At 43.7% G+C, this 20,322-nt stretch overlaps 1 protein-coding gene across 25 annotated transcripts in view; it reads left to right on the forward strand.

Moving 5' to 3' along the window:
• Positions 1–20,322, forward strand: part of NFASC (neurofascin) — a 181,122-nt gene that overhangs the window by 103,297 nt on the left and 57,503 nt on the right. For 14 of the 25 annotated variants that reach the window (XM_088674283.1, XM_088674276.1, XM_088674284.1 and 11 more), the window contains 11 exons: positions 7,968–8,079; positions 9,556–9,740; positions 11,494–11,625; positions 12,366–12,509; positions 12,893–13,004; positions 13,260–13,426; positions 14,897–15,044; positions 16,386–16,510; positions 18,419–18,454; positions 19,330–19,431; positions 19,567–19,764. In XM_088674283.1, the coding sequence (XP_088530409.1) occupies positions 7,968–8,079; positions 9,556–9,740; positions 11,494–11,625; positions 12,366–12,509; positions 12,893–13,004; positions 13,260–13,426; positions 14,897–15,044; positions 16,386–16,510; positions 18,419–18,454; positions 19,330–19,431; positions 19,567–19,764 (1,461 nt within the window). The remainder of the gene's footprint in view (positions 1–7,967; positions 8,080–9,555; positions 9,741–11,493; positions 11,626–12,365; positions 12,510–12,892; positions 13,005–13,259; positions 13,427–14,896; positions 15,045–16,385; positions 16,511–18,418; positions 18,455–19,329; positions 19,432–19,566; positions 19,765–20,322) is intronic. The other 11 variants (XM_088674299.1, XM_088674280.1, XM_088674290.1 and 8 more) reach the window with 1 other exon arrangement.

Here is a 20,322-nt window from a genome sequence, read left to right on the forward strand (position 1 = left end):
TGCCTCTCTGATCAAGCTGCTGAACCATCTGAATTGCAAAACATGGATCTTCCTGTCCTCCTCCTCCTAAACTTGGCTTTAGCAGCCACTTGCTTTTGTGTGGAACAGGTTTTCCACTCCAAGTCAAGCCTACCTTTTTAATTCTCTTGAAATTAATCCATTTCTGTAGGTTGCTAGAACCACCCAACCATCTCTTGGGGACATGGGTGTATACTTCTTACTTAGTTATTTGATATAGATTTATTTTTCTGCAACATTTTGAGGCTTAACTTTCTCCTCTTCTTCTTCTTCCTTTGGATTTTGATGTTGCGTTTTTCCATTTCCCTTTTACATTGGCATGCCAATTTGGGTGTACATACCCCCTAACATGGAGGCTGTCAATTCCTCGGGGGGTGGGGGTGAAAACTCCAGATATCCTGATTGATTGAAGGGCCCCTGATCCAAGAGTTTCTGGCTTGGGCTTGGTCATGATGCTGATCAGTTTACAGCATCTCTACCTCCAGTGCCACTGGTCCAAGTTGAGAGTCAGAGCCCATACTTATGCTTAGGATAGAGATCCTGCTACATTTACTAGATGTCTGCTATAGTCTTCTTCATTATTTTGTTAAGTCTAGCTTTCTCAACAGGGTTTTTCTTGTTTCCTTAATCCACCTCACCTGTCTGAATTTAATCTAGTAATAAATAGTTCAGATTGGTTTTTAATAGTCTTCTAAATTATATTTTGAGAATAGTATCTGCCTGTAAAAAGGCAAAGGTACCCCTGACCATTAGGTCCAGTAGCGGACAACTTGGGGGTTGCAGCGCTCATCTCGCTCTATAGGCCGAGGAGCCAGTGTTTGTCCACAGACAGCTTCCCGGTCATGTGGCCAGCATGACCAAGCCTGTTCTGGCGAACCAGAGCAGTGCACGGAAACGCCATTTACCTTTCCACTGTAGTGGTACCTATTTATCTACTTGCACTTTGACGTGATTTCGAACTGCTAGGTTGGCAGGAGCAGGGACCGAACAACGGGAGCTCACCCCGTCGCAGGAATTCAAACTGCCGACCTTCCAATCGGCGAGCCCTAGGCTCAGTGGTTTAGACCACAGCGCCATCCACGTCTCTTATCTGCCTATAGATCAACTATTGTTTTGGACTGCTTTGAGAGCCATTTTTGTTGAAAATCAGTATACAAATATAGTAGATAAATAGTGAAGAACAGCCCAAACTTGAACACTGTTTCCATTAAGGTTGTTAGTGCTCCTTCATTAGCTTCTAATTGGACTGTCTGGATGTAGAATGGCCAGAGCAAGATCTAAAAGATTGAATAATGTAATGCTATGGTGTCTGAATAAAGGACGTAAATTTTGTATCGTAAAAATGGCTGATGATTTGAAGTGAAGAATATGCTACAATGTGAAAAGTCTTAGGAACATAGCTACCATATCAAGTATGGATAGGCTGGTTTTGTAGTAGCCTAAACTGCCATGGGAATACTCTAGCAAGCTTGCTTCTCATGTTTGGAAGCAAGTTTAACTGTGTTTAGAACTTCTTCTATTAACCCTCGCCCCTCCCTGTAAAGTGCCTGCAGCACAGTATGTTCTAAATAAATGGAAGAGTCACAAGAAATGTTTCTTTAATTAGAATCAGGGGTGCCCTTGAGATGCCCATAGAGGACAGCTGTTGGAAAAGAAAGTCACAATTTACTGAAGAATAGTGATGGTTACATGACGCAGACTCAAGCGTCCCCATAGCAAAACTAAAAGAAGGTGTTGTGCACCTAGCATAGAAAATCCTTATGTCAGACCTACTGTAATCTCTCTGGCTGAAAAATTGACAAAGCATGCTTAATTTCCAAGCACATTTTTGATCTGAACATAAGATCTGTGCTGGATCAGACCAAAGTCCAGCACCCAGTTCCCTAAGTGGCCAACCTAATGCCTCCAGAAAACCCATAAGTAGGGCATGAAGGCTATAGCTCCCTCTTAATGTTCCACCTTCACTGTCAGAGGCAGTATGTCTCTGATTTCCAATTGCTGGGAATCACAGGTGGGCAGAGGGCTGTTGTATAAAGGTCCTGCTTGTATGTTTCCCACAGGCATTTGGTTGGCCACTTTTGAGAACAGGATGCTTGCCTCTGGCCTGATCCTTCAAGGTTCATGTTTGTATGTTCTTAGTCCCCAACAACTGGTATTCAGTAACATGCTGCCTCTGAATCCGGAGGTTGCGTATGAGCATCATGACCGGTAGGCTGAACCTCAATGAATTTGACCATCGCTTCATCTTGTAGCATGGATTCCATAAAGGCATGGGCGTACCCAGCACGGGGCGGGGGGCAGCTGTCCCCCCCCGAAGGAAAAAAAAGAAAAATTAAATGGAGGGGCGCTGGCCAGCCCGCCTGCTGCTGCCTGCAAGGCCGTCTCTAGGCCCGGGCTGGGGAGTGCCAGGGCGCCTGGCCACCAGGGGCGCTGTGGGGAGGAGGGCGCGGGAGGCAATCCTCCTCTGAGGCCGCTGCTGCTGTGCGCGTCTTCCTCTGGGCGCCTGCAGCCAATCAGAAGCTGCGGGCGCCTCTGGTGCGACCCACAAGAAGAGATGCTGCCGCTTGCCGCCACGCTCTCACCCGCCCGCCTCATGCTCAGGCGGCAGCCGCGCTCCTCCTCCTCCTGCTGCTGCTGCTCTGTGCGTCGGGTGTCGCGGCTGTGGGTGCGCTGGGCATCGCGCTGCTGCTGCCTCTGCTGGGCTGCCGGCTGCCCCGTTGGGGCGGCGCCCTGGCCGTGAGTAGCGCTTGCTCGGGGGACGGACGGACGCGCTCCTGTCCGGAGGAGGCCGATGCCTCAGAGAGGCTAAATGGCACCCCAACGGAACCCGCTCGCTGCCTTCCTTGGCTTGAGGTAACCAAACACCCTGCACTTTGTGACCCCTCCCCTCCCGTGCCTCCCCCCCTAGTTTTGATCCTGGGTACGCCCCTGCATAAAGGGCCAGATTTTTTGCACGTGGATGTTGGAGAAAGTCAAACCAGCACCAGTTTGGCAAATAGATCAGGAAGTAGCGCTAAAAATGGGACTGGTACTTATCAGGCTCTGTGACACCCTGAAAGCTCATCTATAGCATCTGAACATTGTTCATGGCTGTGTCAACATTCTTTTTCATATTAAATAAGGCTCACCTGAGCTCATAAGTGGGTGCATTTTTTTTGAGCTCTGCTGTGGATCACTGATAATGTCCATATCAAGCTTCAAGTTTGAAAATTAGGCATGAGATGCTTTTTCCTACAGAGATAATTTTACACCCAGCTGCATCAGTGATTCACTGAACTCCTCAAGGCCTGGTTCATATGAGGAAAAGAAATTCACATTAGCTCAGTGTGTATGAATCGAACTATAGTCTAAGTGGGTGAGAGACATGATAGAGGACGTTTTTGCAGACACCTAAATGTCTGGAACAGTGATTCCCAGAGATGGTAGCATAACATGCTAGTGAGAGAGACCGAAGCTATAGTGGGGCAGTGTGAGTGGGGCTGCATTACTGGCCTGGCTTCCCAATGCCATGTGTTTCTGTCAGTTGAGGGGGGAGATTGGCTCTGATGCTGTGATTGCACTGCACCAATCTGACATTCCTGCGCCAAGCTCCCCACTGCCTTGTCCCCTCCCTCTCTGTAACCAGCAGTGACAGACACATTCGGATGCCAGATCATGCAGCCATGCTCACACCACACCACCAGCCGCTACTGAACCAAGGTGCAGCTTGAAGTTAGGACACTTCAAGTTAGATGCTTCTATTATTCAGTGCTCATTGGAATGTACAGGTTCAATGCAATAGTACTGATTTTCCCTTCCCCGTGCCAGTATTTAAACCAGGCATCCCCAAACTGTGGCCCTCCAGATGTTTTGGCCTACAACTCCCATGATCCTTAGCTAACAGGACCAGTGGTCGGGGAAGATGGGAATTGTAGTCCAAAACATCTGGAGGGCCGAAGTTTGGGGGTGCCTGATTTAGACAGTACCATCATTTGAAGGGGGATCAAGGATACACCAGGATTCCCTCTCATACCCTATGAAGTGGCACACAGGAGATCGTAACAATTGCTGTTTCCCAGAAAGTATGGTCCCATACCTGAGCTCTGAGTGACTGGGCTTAGGGAAGGGTGAGACTATTGGGAATGATAATAACTGTGCTATCCTACAGTTCCAAGAAGGATGCCTGCTGACTGACCTGGGGACTAATTGAGACATTCTCTCTCTCTCTCTCTCTCTCTCTCTCTCTCTGTGTGTGTGTGTGTGTGTGTGTTTGTCTTTGGGTGTAAGAGTGAAGTGTTTCCATTTTAATCCAGAAAAACGCTGACCCAACATCAAATGTTTGAGCTACACTTCATCAAAACTATTTTTTAATTAAAATAAATTGTAATATATAAAATTAAATTAGGAGCTCTGTTCCTTGATATTGTTCATAGTCTATTCCTTACTTTTCTTGCTTTCTTAGAATAATTTTACTCCTAGGACCATATTAATAATACGGAAGCTTGAAATTTAGTAATGTATAATCTTTTCCTATTACACATTTGTAAATCCGATTAAGGGGATTATGTCAAATGCACAACTCTGCGCCTCCTGCATGGTGTGATAGATGCAAAGCTGGGGCCCAGCTGAACTCCATTATTTCAGTGTTACAGGGTCTGTTTCAGCAACCAGGACAGATTCACAGGGAGCTTACAGAAACAAAAGTGTTGTGTGCACAGGGCAGAAAAGATTGGAGCAGAGATTTTATGATTATGTGGCAGTATGTTAACCCAAAGTAAACTTGGTGGTGTATCATTATGGTAACCACTTACCATAAACAAGCCAGAGGCAGGATTTTATAGCAGAGCAGTTTTTCCTAGAGCCAGATATACCATATTACTTTGTGCCTTGGTCTTAAGATGGCCATGGAGCTGAGTTGACCTGTAATTTGTTGGCCACCATTGCGGTTTGATGTTGCTCAACTGCACTGGGATTTAAAAAAAGAGGTGGGGGACACAATAGATAAACAGGACTAGCTTCAGTTGTGCAGTGGTTCAACAGCATCCATGGTGCAGTTTTATTATTTGAATTGCCATCTGGAAGAAGGTGTTAGCTCCAATGGTGCCCTTCCTCATGTAAGGTATTTGCTGCTCATAGAAGGACTGTCTTATTCTAGTGCTCCTCCAGAAAAGTGAACTACTGTTCCACTTGCGCATCCTCTAGCAAAAGGAGAAAAGCATGTGGACTGCTCTAGAACCCACCTACTTATTATACCACAGGTGCAAGCTCTTCCACAAGCATTTGAGGACTTCACCCTGGTGGTGGTGGTGGTGTTTTAATGGTATGTTAATATTCAAAGGATTAAAAGAGTAAATTATCCCAGTTGTCCAAGACACATCCTGCATGCACATGGCAATTATATTCTATGTGTTTGTGTCAATGATCACACTACAGCTGTTCTATCGGAAGATGGTCAGCATAATGAACTGTTAGCATCTCTTCCACAGGCTCCTTGGGTTGCACAAGAGCAACAATCATTCTTGGTGAAATTCCCATTGGTTTCAAAGAAGCTTATGCCAGAGATGTTCCTGGTGAATTGTGCCTCTTTTTTGTAAGCTTTGGTTTGTGAGAGGACATTTTGTTACTGGAGATTTACATGAAAGATTCCAAGCATGGCAACAATTACATAGGAATTTAGGAAACTACCTTATACTGAATTGGACCATTGGTCCATCCAGCTTAGAATTCCCTGGCTGACCCTGGGCTCTCCAGGGCTTTAGAGAGGGGTCTTTTCCCAGAGATCCCTGGAGGTGCCAGGGATGCTGCTAACCAAATAATTAACTAATTACATGCTTGCATATATCTCATATGTTGCTGCTGCAGACTGTGAACAAGCCTGGAAGTTTGAATTGCGGATTTTCTAATAAAGTCCTTAGGCTCAGCCTACAAGTGAACTTAACTTTGTGGACATTTATCCTTGACCCTGCATTCCTTTCCTGCCTATACATATGAGAGATCTTCAGCACCCATGCCCATAAACAGAACATAGCCTCTTGCTGAACTGCTGGTTCAGGATGGAGTTTTCATCAGTGTAGTAGAAATATTTGTCTAAACCAATTCATTCAGTACATGTCTTGCATTGAAGCATCCATTTATCTTAGCCCAGTAGCTCCAGTCCATAAATTTGCTTCCTCTTTAGCCTTGAATATCTCTTGGCTAATGCCAGACATTTACCTCATTCAACACCACTGCTAACGTGGCTTCATCAAGCTGGAAAACAACCTGCTTTTTTGTTGTTGCCTCTGCTGCTTTCAGCCTATCACATTTCCTTTGCCCACTTCTGTGTTTTATGCATGTGGTTAGTCTGTTTCCTTTGCAGAATTCTTTCATGCATTTACGGAAAACTATTGTGGTTGCCCCCCCCCCCCAGTCTTCCATGTACTTTTTTGGTTTCCATGTTTTAACACTTCCATGGTTCTTATACTCGTCTTGTCAGTTATCTTGCCTTAAATGTTTGCTCCCCTCCTTTGCAGGCTGTGTGTGTCATCATCTATGGAAATCTCCAGTTCCTGAAAGTGATGTCCCCACACTGAGTAGCACAGAATAACTATGTTATTATTATTATTATTGTGATGATGTCTTGTGACACCATTCATTAACACAGATTGTAATGCCATCATGCTACTGGGTTAATTTTCATTTAAATGCGCATATGTCTTGTGTTGCACTATTGCTTGCCTGGTGCAGAAAAGAGCTCTGTCTACGTACTGTGTTTTTACATCCTATGTGAGCAGCATTCTTGTATTTATATCTATTTGGGGGGGAATGCTGGTTTGTTCTTTTCTTGTTTTTATTATGCATTTGGTGTTTTTATCTAGTATTTTTATGCTGCAAACTGCCCTGAAATCTACAGATGAAGGGCAGTATAAAAAACAAATAATAATTTTAAATTTAATATTATATCTCATATTGCCAGCCTCTAGACCAGGCACCCCCAAACTTCGGCCCTCCAGATGTTTTGGACTACAATTCCCATCATCCCTGACCACTGGTCCTGTTAGCTAGGGATCATGGGAGTTGTAGGCCAAAACATCTGGAGGGCCGCATTTTGGGGATGCCTGCTCTAGACCTCTCATGGAGGAGGCACACGAAGAAGGGTCTCAGATTATGAAGCCCTGTAGATATTGAAATATTTCACTACTATGCTATTTTCATTTCTATCCAACTGAAATTGATGTGCTCTTTCTTAGTAGACAACACTATTATGTTCTGAAGAGAAAATTTGTGTATTTTGTATGGGAATCATTTGTAATCCAAACTAGTCCATTACAAAATACATCTATTTTTAAGGGATACAGGAGTGGTAAATCACAAAAAGTAATTATAGAGGATGGAAGTAATTTAGTGCACAAGATCTAAACTCTGTGTTTGTCACATTTATATTTTCTTCCCCCAGAACATCCCTAATTAGTACTTGCAAATTCACCAAACAGAAATTGATAATGTAGAAATGACAATCATTCTGTATTTGCTCTCAAGTAGAAACAACAGTCCAGCTACATTTATCCTTGTCAAGACCCATTGACAGCAGTGAAATATTTTATTTTGAAGAAAAATGGAAATCTATCATTTTACTGGAGCTGCTTTTCAGAGTCATAGCATGTAAATTGTTAAATGCAAAATCTTACTTAAATTGACGTGTTCTTACTATGAATAAAGTGATCCGTCTGGAACATCACCATTCCTTCTTGCCATTCCCTACTCTTTCCTGCCCTTGTCTTGTTTTTTCCATTTCAACTTATCATTTCAGCATCTGCCTCAGCCTCTACAAAGACTTCCCCATCAAGTCTGTGGGGTTGGAAAGACTCTGATTTTCTGTGCCTCTTGATATGTTTACATCTCCCGCTGTTGGTTGTCTTTCATTTCCAGTAGATCTGTAGAGAAGAAGGATTTACAAGTGTGTATTTCCCCCCCTTATGTCCTGATTTCAGCCCGAGGTATCACAGAAAGGCACCCCAGCTTCATGTACCCCATTGGGACTTCAAGCAATCAGATGGTGCTGAGAGGGGAAGACCTCTTGCTGGAATGCATTGCCTCGGGAGTGTACGTACCACTTGGGATCAGGGGAACCATGGTGTGTCACACATGTCTCTATCCTCCTGGTCTAGGTCCTGTGTTTGTTTCCTGCAGATTTTCATGGGGGTAAAATCACAGCTGGCTGTTGATACCTCCTTATTGGAGTGTTAGCAAATAGAAAGTGTTTCCTTTAAGGATGTGAAAGAACGTGGCTCCAATGGGAAACTAAAATCCATTCGTTTTAATGGGGTGTGGCTTTACTTTTGTTAACATCAACAGTAATATCGGTGTTAAGGCAGGTAGCCGTGTTGGTCTGATGCAGTCAAAATAAAGGGATAGTATGCAGATGACCAAAAATAGCTTTAGCAACTGAATTACAACTTAGTACTAAACCGAAAACTATGGAGAGACTTGGTCTGAATAGAGATGTATTGGATTCCTGCCTCATTACATTGCTAAAGCTATTTTTGGTCATCTGCCTACTATCCCTTGCTTTATCCTGTAGGACTAATTGCAGTCGTTAACAGCCGTCAACAGGTTTACCATACCCATTGAGTCAATCACCCATCTCCTACTACCCTTCTGGGGAAAAACCCACCCCACCCCTCCCACTATATATAAGGGTCTGGTGACTTCTGTTTCAGTGTATCTGAAGAAGTGTGCATGCACACGAAAACTTATACCCAGAACAAACTTAGTTGGTCTGTAAGATGCTACTGGACAAATTTTTAATTTTTTTTAGTAATATGTATGGTTATGAGAGCTTTTCAAGAGCAGTACAACAATGCATGGCAACTCAATAGAGACCAGTTATCACTGTTTATACTGCCAACATTAACTCCTGTAACTCCAAAATAGTGATTACCAGTAGGAAGCTTTATTCAAGCAATTTACATGACCCATAAACCAGATTTAATAGTATAATATACAACTAAAAGGTTAATATACAACTAAAAGGTGCCATCAGTGCAAGGATGGGCAATGGCACTTCCCCCTTCTTCTCCCCCATGCCAGCCCACATCTGTCCCAGGGATTCCCCCTCCAGAACAGAGTGGGGGGGTATGCAGTTGGGAAGGAGAGAAGGGGAAAGTTTTGTTGTACAAACATAATTCCTTGCCCTGACACCACCTGTTAGTTGGATACCACCCATAATTGCCTATTCTCAAGTGTCAATGGCTTTCAAGGCTCTCTCAGGCCAAGGTCTTTCCCTGAACTGCTCCCTGAAATATTATTATCCTCACGACCATAGCTGCCAAGTTTTCCCTTTTCTCGCGAGGAAGCCTATTCAGCATAAGGGAAAATCCCTTAAAAAAAGGGATAACTTGGCAGCTATGCTCACGACCTCCTTGGCAGGGCTTGTCTGGGATTTTGAGAGAATGCTAAGTGAGAACCCCAGCTTTAAATTAAGACGCTGGGCTGCAGGGAATTCCTTTATAGTGTACATTTCATGTTGGGAGAGGCTTCATGTCAACTATTCAAACCCCATTCTCCTCTTTCCTGTAGCCCAACACCAGACATCGTATGGCACAAGAAAGGAGGTGATCTCCCAGCAGGCAGGACCAAGCTGGAGAACTTCAACAAGGCTCTTCATATTGCCAATGTTTCTGAGGAAGATTCTGGGGAATACTTCTGCTTAGCTTCCAACAAAGTGGGAACTAGCCGTCACACAATCTCGGTGAGAGTGAAGGGTACGTCATATTTACTATACCATTCTTATTCCTTTGCCAATTGGCAAATCAAAAGGCAACTGGAAGGGATTTGCGGAGAACAGGGTGTTCTGCCCTAGAAGGATGGGGTCAGGCTAACCTGGGAAAATCTTCCTCTGTAGCAACCAAAGATAAGAAATGTTTAGTTCATACACACCCTTCTAGCTAAACTATTTAAATCCTCTGCCATCTAAGCTTGTGGCTCATATATCTTCCTTTGTACTTTGCAGAGGAGAACATAAGCCTATCATTGCTGGTTTGGTTTTATGGGAAATGTTCAGGAAGTATTTTCCTTCAACTGCATGAAGCCTGTTGCTGAAATAAGAGCTATTTGTTTATTTGCCTCATTTATATGCCACCCAATAACAGCGTTCTCTGATTAACGTGAGTGGCAGGTTATGGGTTGAAACTGCACTACTTTGGACTGCAGGTGGGAGATTTCAGGATGGAATGTTATCACATTTTTAAAATAAAAAAACCTGCATGCTGAAAACTAGATGTCAATGAAAAGGACTCGAGATAACTTTTTTCCCCTCACATGCTTGATTTATGTACCTGGGAATTTTTATTCCATAGATGAGCATTCAGACTTAATACACTTAGTCATTAATATTGTTAGGGAAAATACACCCCCTATGCAACATTCTGTCATTATGAGAGGTGCATGTTTCCTCAACCCAGGTTGTTCTAATTTGTGCCTCCAAAACATCACTGTTCCTGTCAATCTGAAAAAAGACTGTCTTCAGCAAAGAGACTATAGAAATTTTATTTACATGAATGGAATTTGCTGCCAAGGAGTGTGGTGGAGTCTCCTTCTTTGGAGGTCTTTAAGCAGAGGCTTGACAGCCATCTGTCAGGAATGCTTTGATGGTGTTTCCTGCTTGGCAGGGGGTTGGACTGGATGGCCCTTGTGGTCTCTTCCAACTCTATGATTCTATGATTCTATGATTCTATGAGAACGGTACTCTTTTGCTACCAGTAATGTGAATTCTCCCTGTGTTATATAAGAAGAACCCTAGCTGTATCTTATACTGGGAGGTGTAATATCAACAAAAAATACTTAATAATAATAATAACCAAACATTTCCAGCAGTGACATCAATTTTGACCTTGATTGTTTTATAACCTTTACCAGGCATCCCCAAACTGCGGCCCTCCAGATGTTTTGGCCTACAACTCCCATGATCCCTAGCTAACAGGACCAGTGGTCGGGGGAGATGGGAATTGTAGTCCAAAACATCTGGAGGGCCGAAGTTTGGGGTTGCCTGACCTATACCAAAGTGCTGGTTTCCTCTCGTAAAGCTACAGACTACCTAGGCAAGCTCCAAGTTTGAGGGGATCATGGGCAAAGTGCCCTTTAGTCAGCCCATCCCAGGACAGAGTCCCTCAGCTGTGCCTGGTGGCGGCAGCACTTTGTGGCCACTTAAGTTTCCCACAATTCCTGAAAACATTGCTTTGATACTTTGTGAGGAATTAATATGGCTGCTTACTACTGCTGGGTTTTTATTAAGTGTTATTGACACAGGCTTATGTCTGCTGCATATGTCTATGCTGGTCATGTTTAGCTGTTCTTGTGATGGTGCATTTTTTTATAAAAAAAATGGCACAGAAGGATGATTATCATTCACTTTTATATACTAATCAGAATAGCCTATGCTGAAAGAACATAAAAGGAGCTTTGTTGAGATAGCTATAATACACTTTGGTGTGTGTCTCTCACTCTCTTGTTCTAAAGCTGCTCCTTACTGGTTGGATGAACCTGAGAATCTAATTTTGGCTCCTGGTGAGGATGGGAGACTGGTTTGCCGAGCCAATGGTAACCCCAAGCCTTCCATCCAATGGCTGGTGAATGGAGAACCTATAGAAAGTAAGCAAACCTGTTGTGAACAGAAGATAATGCCTTATAGTGTATCTTGATTTCATGGGTGCGGAGAAGGAAATGCTGTCATTTCAAGTAACTGTGAACTTAACTGATGACCATACATAGCATCAGTGGCAGAGCTTCATGCTCCAGCACCGGGGGGCGGAGAGCAGGCGGGGGCAGGGCTGGTGCGCGTCCCAGGGGCGGGGCGCACCGCCCGCAGAGGCATGACACACATCCTGGGAGCGGGGCACCCAGCGCGGGGGGGGGGGGGGGACAACCGCGATGGCACCACACCGGGATCGCACTGCCGGGGGTGGTGTGTTCCCCCTGCACTCCACTTCCTCCGCCAGTGCATAGTATCAGTCAGGATGATCTTTTAAAGGGAAGACAGAATTCTGAACAAATTCATTTATTTCCATAGTGAGCTATATTATGATAATGGGGATCTGCCTTTAAGCACCACAGAAAAGGAAGTCATTTCCATGTTGAGATGTTCAGCTTTGCAAAAATGTGTATATTGTGCAAAATTGCATACAAACATGCAGTACTGCATATTAAAATAAATTCACACTTAAATTCTGGTGAATTTTCATGAGGACTTAAAAAAAAGACACAAACTGATGTGGAAAATGGAAGGCTTGGGAAAACGAGAAACCAAGAGAAACCAAAATTGGCAGATTAGCCGATTAGCCCTTTTAATGGCTAAAAACTGTGTATCACTTATGTTTATGTCTTTCTCAAAGGTTCCACTCCCAACCCGAGCCGTGAAGTAACGGGAGACACTGTTATGTTTCGGGACATCCAAAGTGGCAGCAGTGCTGTATACCAATGCAATGCTTCTAATGAACATGGGTACCTGCTGGCTAATGCCTTTGTCAGTGTGCTGGGTAAGTATTGAATGGACAAATGGGCTCTTTAGATTATAGAGGGTCACTGAAAGCACTATTTTGAAGTGAACATGAAATCATTATTTCTCTTTCGCTAGCAAACCATAACATCCTTGAACACCAACTGATCTAACTCATGAAAGGCAAAGGAGCTTACTTATATGTGTAGGCAGTTACTGATAGGCAAAAGGAATATATTTATTCCATTACAAAGCTAATTGTGTCTAGAATGGATTCAGGACAAAAATCCATTAATGAGAACAATAAGCACAAGCCAAATAAACAAAGATGTAAAGCTAGAAATGAAATATATTCTGTAAAACAAATGAAAATTTCTGACTACCTTTATAGGCTATCTATCTATCTATCTGTATCTTTTAAAGATGTTATTCCTCGGATCCTTGCCCCTCGTAATCAGCTGATCAAAGTTATTCTAAACAACCGGACTCGTCTTGACTGTCCATTCTTTGGATCCCCAATCCCCACATTACGATGGTAAGGATTTTATTATTATTAAGCCATAGCATCTGTTTGGGACAGATAAATCAATTGAATTTTTTAATAATCAAATGTGTTTCGATTCATTGATAAATGGTCATAAAGGAATGTATCTCAGATGTATCTCAACTGCCTGGCCATTGAGCAGAGGATTGCTGCCTTTCTCTGCAATCCTGTACCCATGCTTGGAAGTCAATCTGCACCTTTATTCTGCTTCCCTCTCTTACAAACGTTCTCTTGTGTTGTTGTGAGGTTTAAGAATGGCCAGGGAAGCACGTTGCATGGTGGCAACTATATTGTGCACGAGAATGGGACTTTGGAAATAATCAGGGCTCGGAAAGAAGACCAAGGAACTTACACCTGTGTGGCCACCAATCTTCTGGGCAAAGCACAGAACCAGGTTCGTTTGGAAATAAAAGGTAAGGTGGCTTCTGTTTACGCAGAGAGCAAATATCCTCCAGATAATGTAGATCTTGGGTACCCTTTGATGACAAGAATGCTATATTTGGTCCATGCTCATAAGGTTAAAAAGCTGTGATGAGACTGATTGAGTGTTCCTGAAATAAATTGACTGTGAGCCTCTGTCACTTGTTGAGTTGTAGATGATAGACTCTCCCAAACTAATGCTAAATAACAATTTCCAAAAGTCCTGTGAGTTGGTGCATTTCTCATCCTGCTTACCTGTTTCATTATGAGAAGATACAGAGGCTATCTAGCTTTGGCCACAGAGATGGGAATATTATGGACTCCCAACATGCACCACACTCCAGGGGCAGGAGGGATCTGTCACTTAACCCTGTTTCACCACCTAATCAGTAGATCCTTGCAACATACGTTAAGTGGAGGGGGGTAGGGTAAAGGAAAGATAGAAATGAAGGAGAAGGAGGTGGAAATATAAAGATTATAGAGAGTAAGGAGACGGGGTGGGATAAAAGAAGAGGTACGAATGGAGACGGCAAGCTGAAAGGGGACACACTCTGTCACACACTCTGTCAGCATTGGGCTTCCTTGCCTTTGGGGGCTCTCTAAGCAGATGCTGAGAACACAGAGTGGGAGTAAGTGAATATATTGGAGAAGTACATATCTGTAACCTGAAATATTTAAAACAGCTTCTCCAAACCAGGTCAGTTCCTGCCACTGGAATTTGTGACATACCGTACTTTTCCATCTATTAGACGCCCCCATATGTAAGACTCCCCCCTATTTTGAGGGACTCAATTTTAGAAAAACGAGGGGAGATGAGCCTCTCTGCCCATGCAGCTGCGGGCAGGAAACACTCCCTAGATCGTTTCCCACGCACAACAGCATCAAGGGAAATTGTGCTCCAGCCAGCCAGCCAGTTGGCTAGAGGGCACCTTCCCCCATGCCGCTGTGTGTGGGAAATGACCCAAGAAGTGCTTCCCATGCGCAGCAGCATTGGGGGAAGCCGCGTGCCACCAGCCAGCGCCCCCAGATCGTTCCCCATATGCAGCAGCATCCCCTCCCTTGCCACTATTCGTGTATTGGATGATCCCAGTTTTTTGACATGCTTTTTGTGTCAAAAAACCTCATCCAATACATGGAAAAATACGGTAACTTGCTTCTCTAAAACAGCCATTTATCAAATCGATCCATAGCACAAAAGTACACATCTCAGATACCACCACCATGTGTATTAAAAGTTGGCATTGCTGTGGAATAAAAGAACATTTACAGGATTTATCACTTTTAAACGTGTAGTTATGGATGTGGAAAAGAATTGCAGCTAGAAATCTGTAGGAACTCTGCAATCTGACCAAATTATTTCTCATTGCCCAAAGTGACTGTGGTTTCTTTCCACTAGACTTCGACTGACTTTGCACAGTCCCCAGAATTATATTCTTACGATTTATAACTGTATAACTTCACAGATCTAACGAGGATCATAGATGGGCCAAAGGATGCTGTGCCAAAGAAGGGTTCCACAGTTCATCTAATGTGTCGGGTTAGGCATGACCCCACGCTTAGACTTACGGTCACCTGGCTCAAGGATGATTCCCCTCTGTACTTTGGAAGCAGGTCTGTGCTGTCATTGTTTTCATAGGCTGTATGTTTCTCAAGATGTTAACATTTTATGTGTTCAGAGGACACAAAGAAGGAATAAATCATTTTACTATGTTGGTAAGCTGTACTGCTGTCTTTTCTCCAGGGAGGGGGACTGTAGTTCAAGGTCCCAGGTTCTGCCCCTGGCATCTCCAGGTAAAATTATCAAGTGATAAGTGATAGGACCCTGGAGAGCTGTTGTCAACCAGAGTAGACAATATTGACCTAGATCAGGGATGAGGAAGCTGTGGGCTTCTGGATGTAGTTGGACTATAACTCCCATCATCCCTGATCATTGGCCAAGCTGGCTAGGGCTGATGGGAGTTGGAATCCAACAACATCTGCAGGACCAAAGGTTCCCCCATCCGTAGATGGACAAATAATCTGATTTTATATAAAGTAGCTGTGCTGCCAAAGCCAGCCAGAATCACTCTCTTAATAGTATTATTTACATGCAATTTGTTAATTAGTGTCTTACAGTATAAATAAACTTGGAATGGCCAATTGTTGCCATATTGTTCCTGGGAGTGGTGTCTCTATGCAGCAGTTAATATTGCTTACTCTGGCATACAACAAAATAGCAGACTGAGTGAAATATAACAGTGGGTGTGTTTCTTACCTCTTACTGGAAATTAAAAGTTGGGCAGGAGAATCTAAAGTCTAGACGGCAGCAGCAGGGTGTGATAGAGAGGTGGAGCTACTGCCGTATCTCTAGCTTGGTTGCTCATACTGGCCAGGTTGGAAGGTGGAGGTGCATGTAAATTGTTGTGTGAGCCTGGAACTGGCCTGGATATGGCCCAGTGCTGGCAAATTATAGCAGCATGGCCAGCTGGAGATCTAGCAGATCCGTAGCTAGCTCAGCCTACCCAAAGAACACCATATTTTGGAGTTACCGCTGTTGAGGATCCTGCTGCCTGTACATCTCCTGCACATTCAGTGGGTCCAATAAGAATTCTGCGCCAGTGGACCGACACCTTTACCCAGTTACATGGAGGGGCATTGCAAAAGGGGGTTTCAATTACAGCCAAAGATTTTGTCACCAGAGGTCAGAGACTGTTTTCTTACCCTGCCATGTTACAGAACGTAAAGTTGTTGTACTAGATCTTTTTATGTATTTTATCTCTTATGTTTACGTTTTGTTTGTAACCTGCCCTTAGATTATAAGATGCAGGGCAGCATAAAAGTATACTAAATGAAATAAAAATGAATAAACATACACAAGTTACAGCTGGCCCTGCCATTGCTTGAAGCAAGCTGCGGGGTCAGATTATTCTTACTGTGTATATATTTATTTCTGATGTTTTCCTTTGGTGAAAGGATGAAGAAAGAAGAAGATGGCCTGACGATATTTGGAGTGGCTGAAAAAGATCAAGGATATTACACCTGCGTTGCCAGCACCGAACTAGATCGAGACACTGCCAGAGCCCATCTCACTGTTCTGGGTAACTTGGTATTCCTTTTAAGTTTACAGAGCTAGAGACGAGGTCCACGGGGGGACTGACAACTTATTTTGACAGATTTTAATACCTGTTCTCCTGTGTGTAGAGTAACACATACAGGGTACCATGTGCAATGGTCATGAAACAAATAACAAATTCCTTTGAATTTGGAATCTTATTCTTAACAATTTCTAACACCCTGGTATTGTCTTTAAAGTAAAAGTTTACCCAAAAAGGTTTCAGTGGCCTTTCTAAGCAGATATCTGAAGATTAACCAGGGCACCTTACTAACTGTAGCTAATTTCCATGAGGATTTTTCTTTAAAAAGTCACAAAATGCTACAGAAATGTGGGAAACTGAATATAAGATTGGAAAGATGAGAAACTGAGAGAAATGAAATGGACAGATCCTTCCTTGTTGCAAGTGACCAGACAGGGCCCACAGGCTTTTGGTTAATCTGAAGTCAATGAAGTACACTTGAGTTTTGTCCAGATGTTGAAGTCCCTGACACCTAAGCAAACATTGAACAACTCTGCATCTTTTGTGTTTCGGTCTTGTCTGTGAGCTAGTTAGGGAAACACTGAAGATAACTGGAATACATTTAGGAGCATAGCAGTGGTGCTGGTAGGGCCTGTCTTCCCAAAAAATTATGTGAAGGCTTGGTACTCAGGTCCTTGCGGTCAGTGGTGCTGATAGGGCTGGACCAGGGGACACAACTGCAAGAGGAAGGACTGTAGCTCAGTGGTAAGAGCATCTGCTTTGCATGCAGAAGCTTCCAGGTTCAGACCCTGACATCTCCAGGGAGTGACTCTTGCCTGAAACCCTGGAGAGCCACTGTGAGTCAGTGCAGACATAACTGAGCTTGACGGACCAATGACCTGATTTAGGGTAAGGTAAGCACCCTGTCCTCCCAAAGGGCACCACCATGGTAGTCCCTGACTCTTCTTTTTGGAAACCCTTACAGCAGGGTTTGGTGCACAGTTACCAGGCAGGGAACCAGGCAGAGGGCCTTCTCGGTAGTGGCACCCGCCCTCCCATCAGATGTCAAAGAGAAAAACAATTACCAGATTTTTAGGAGACATCTGAAGGCAGCCCTGTTTAGGGAGGCTTTTAATATTTAATAGATTATTGTATTTTATTTTTTTTCTGTTGGAAGCCGCCCAGAGTGGCCGGGGAAACTCAGCCAGATGGTCAGGGTATAAATAATATATTATTATTATTATTATTATTATTATTATTATTATTCCTTTGGAGCAATGCTCTAGACAGTTGAACCCACCCAGGTGCCTCTGGTCTCCATGTGGGCTCCATAAACACTCTGAGAAATTAAAAAGAAAGATAAAACTAACCAGAGCTTTGCTCTGAATGCAGCAACTTGTTTGCTCTGCTGGTTTTGTTTTGTTTTGTTTTTTTAAGTGTTTTTCCAAAATGTTATTTTAGAGCTTGTCAGGTATGTTGGAGCCAAAGCATCCATCAGCCTCCATAAAACGTTTTGAAAAAGACTAGGAAAAGGAACTTAATTTGCTTTCCTCCTGCTTGTTAAGGGATGGGGAGGATGAGCCCTTTTTACTTTTTATTTTTGAATTTGTGGGAGGGAATCCATTCTTTCACCCCCTTTTAAACTTTCCTGGTTGTAGGAAGGTAACATACAGGTTCCTTTCTTTCCCCTCCTGCAAGCAAAAGAGAGAACTAGGGTGCTGTCCATTCCCTCCTCACCATTTAGAAGATGAGAAGCAACTGGGGCCGCCTGGTAGAGGAAGACAAAGTGTTTCAGTGGTGGAGGAGGGTCTGGAAGTCATCTTGCCCAGGGCTTCTTGAAACCTGGCGCAGCCACTGCACATTGTATCCCTGCAACAAGTTGTGCTTAAGAATTGTACTAACCATCTAAATAGCTAATATCTATTTTTGCAGCTCCTTCTTCTGTTAACCGTATGACCCTACCCAAAGGTAATCACTACTGATCCATTTACCACTTTGATTATTATTAAATTATTAATTTTTACATTCTCTTACACTGTTGCTTGACCATTGCAATGACTTTGGTATGAAATTTAAGTGCCTCTGAAAGTTGGGTAACTTTGGCTGGCCCAAACCTCATGACAGATATCCCTGATAAGTGGACCTCATTGGGGTAGGGGATCTTGATTTCTATTGCACAGATTGTTGTTGATGTTGCCCCCTACTGCAAAGGAAGAATGCTTTAATTAGTCTGCATGGATGAATTTTGGGGGCTGGTGCTAAAACTTATGGGAGGTTTTTTTTTATTTTTGCAAGGCGACCTTTGCCCGTCATTGTATTTATGTTCCCTTCTCCATAAAGCTCTGTCTTTGCAAAGATTGTGGATTAGTTGTTAGGGCTCTCTTATGAAGAGAGAAAAACAGAACCTTGGATAGTTCTAAGTGAGCCCTGTTGGCTGAAGTGCTCTCCTACCAAGGTAGCTTTATGAAGATGTCCCAGCAGAGGGACCAGAAGCCAACTGAAGGCTGCTAAGACCTGTTGCATGGTTGGTTCCACCTGTGTAGAGGAGCTGGCTGAGTTGTTAAAGGGCCTTCACTGATCTTGTAGCTTTTGACTTCTGCAAGACTGATTCCTAATCTGAGCCCATCTATGGAGGCAGGGCTGTGTTCTGTGTCCAAGAGGCCCCCAAATGCAATACTGGATATTCTTCCTCTGAGGAAATGGCCTTAGTGGAGTTCTCTCTGCTTCATGCTGCAAGGTCCCAGAGTCAGTGGTCATGATACCCAAAGGTATTAAGCACCAGCTCTTGAGTGGACTAGTCCGTGAGGGACACCTGGACCTTACATGTATCCTTTTGCCGGTAGCACGTCCTGAACGTCCTCGTGATCTTGAGCTAACTGACCTCGCTGAAAGGAGTGTGCGGTTGACGTGGATTCCTGGCGATGACAACAACAGCCCTATCACAGGTCAGGACTTGTTCCTCTACTTTGAAACCCTACAGATGAACAGTGTTACTGCTTTGGTTTGGTTTCCTTTCTAAAAGTCAGCTGGCCAATAATTGTGTAGTAACTTTAGCAAGCCTTCACACTCTGCTCTTCTAGATTACATTGTGGAATTTGAAGAGGATAGATTCCAACCTGGAAGCTGGCACAACCATTCCCGTTACCCAGGAAGCGTGAACTCTGCCATCCTGCGCCTTGCGCCCTACGTCAACTATCAGTTCCGAGTAATAGCTGTGAACGAAGTAGGAAGCAGTTATCCCAGCTTGCCTTCTGAGCGATACCATACGAATGGGGCACGTAAGTGCTATTTGACTTGAGTGGGTGGGTATATTTGAAAGGAAAAGAACACTTACATAAAATTATGCAATGGCAATGTACGCAAGAACAAGAACAGATAAAAGAGAGAGACACTAAGAATGTGGACTGTGACATGCATTACCTTTTTAGCTACCCCATGTTTGTCACCATATATGCTCATCAGGTAGTAGTGGCCAGTCCCAGTTCCCTGGAAAGTGTACCTGTGAAATATATGCATGTACCTGTTTGTTATGTTGTCCCATTACATTACATTTAATGTGTACACATAAAAAACACTTTTGATGCATCTTATCCATGTCATGCAGAGATAGGGAATCTGCAGCCATTGAGATGCTGCTATGCTGCAACCTCCATCAGCCCTAGCTGGCATGACCAATGGTTAGGGAAGATGTGAGTCAAGTCCAACAATATCTGGAGGTCCACAGAATTCCTACCCCAGGTGTAATGTACAAAGCAGCCCTGAGCTTTTTCTGAGTCGGCCAAGAATCTTCAGGCTAATGGGATTTCATCAGAGATCCTTACAGATATGTACTGGCT

The sequence above is a fragment of the Zootoca vivipara genome, chromosome 7 (genome assembly GCF_965207765.1).
Source record: "Zootoca vivipara chromosome 7, rZooViv2.hap1.1, whole genome shotgun sequence".
NCBI lineage: Eukaryota > Metazoa > Chordata > Lepidosauria > Squamata > Lacertidae > Zootoca > Zootoca vivipara.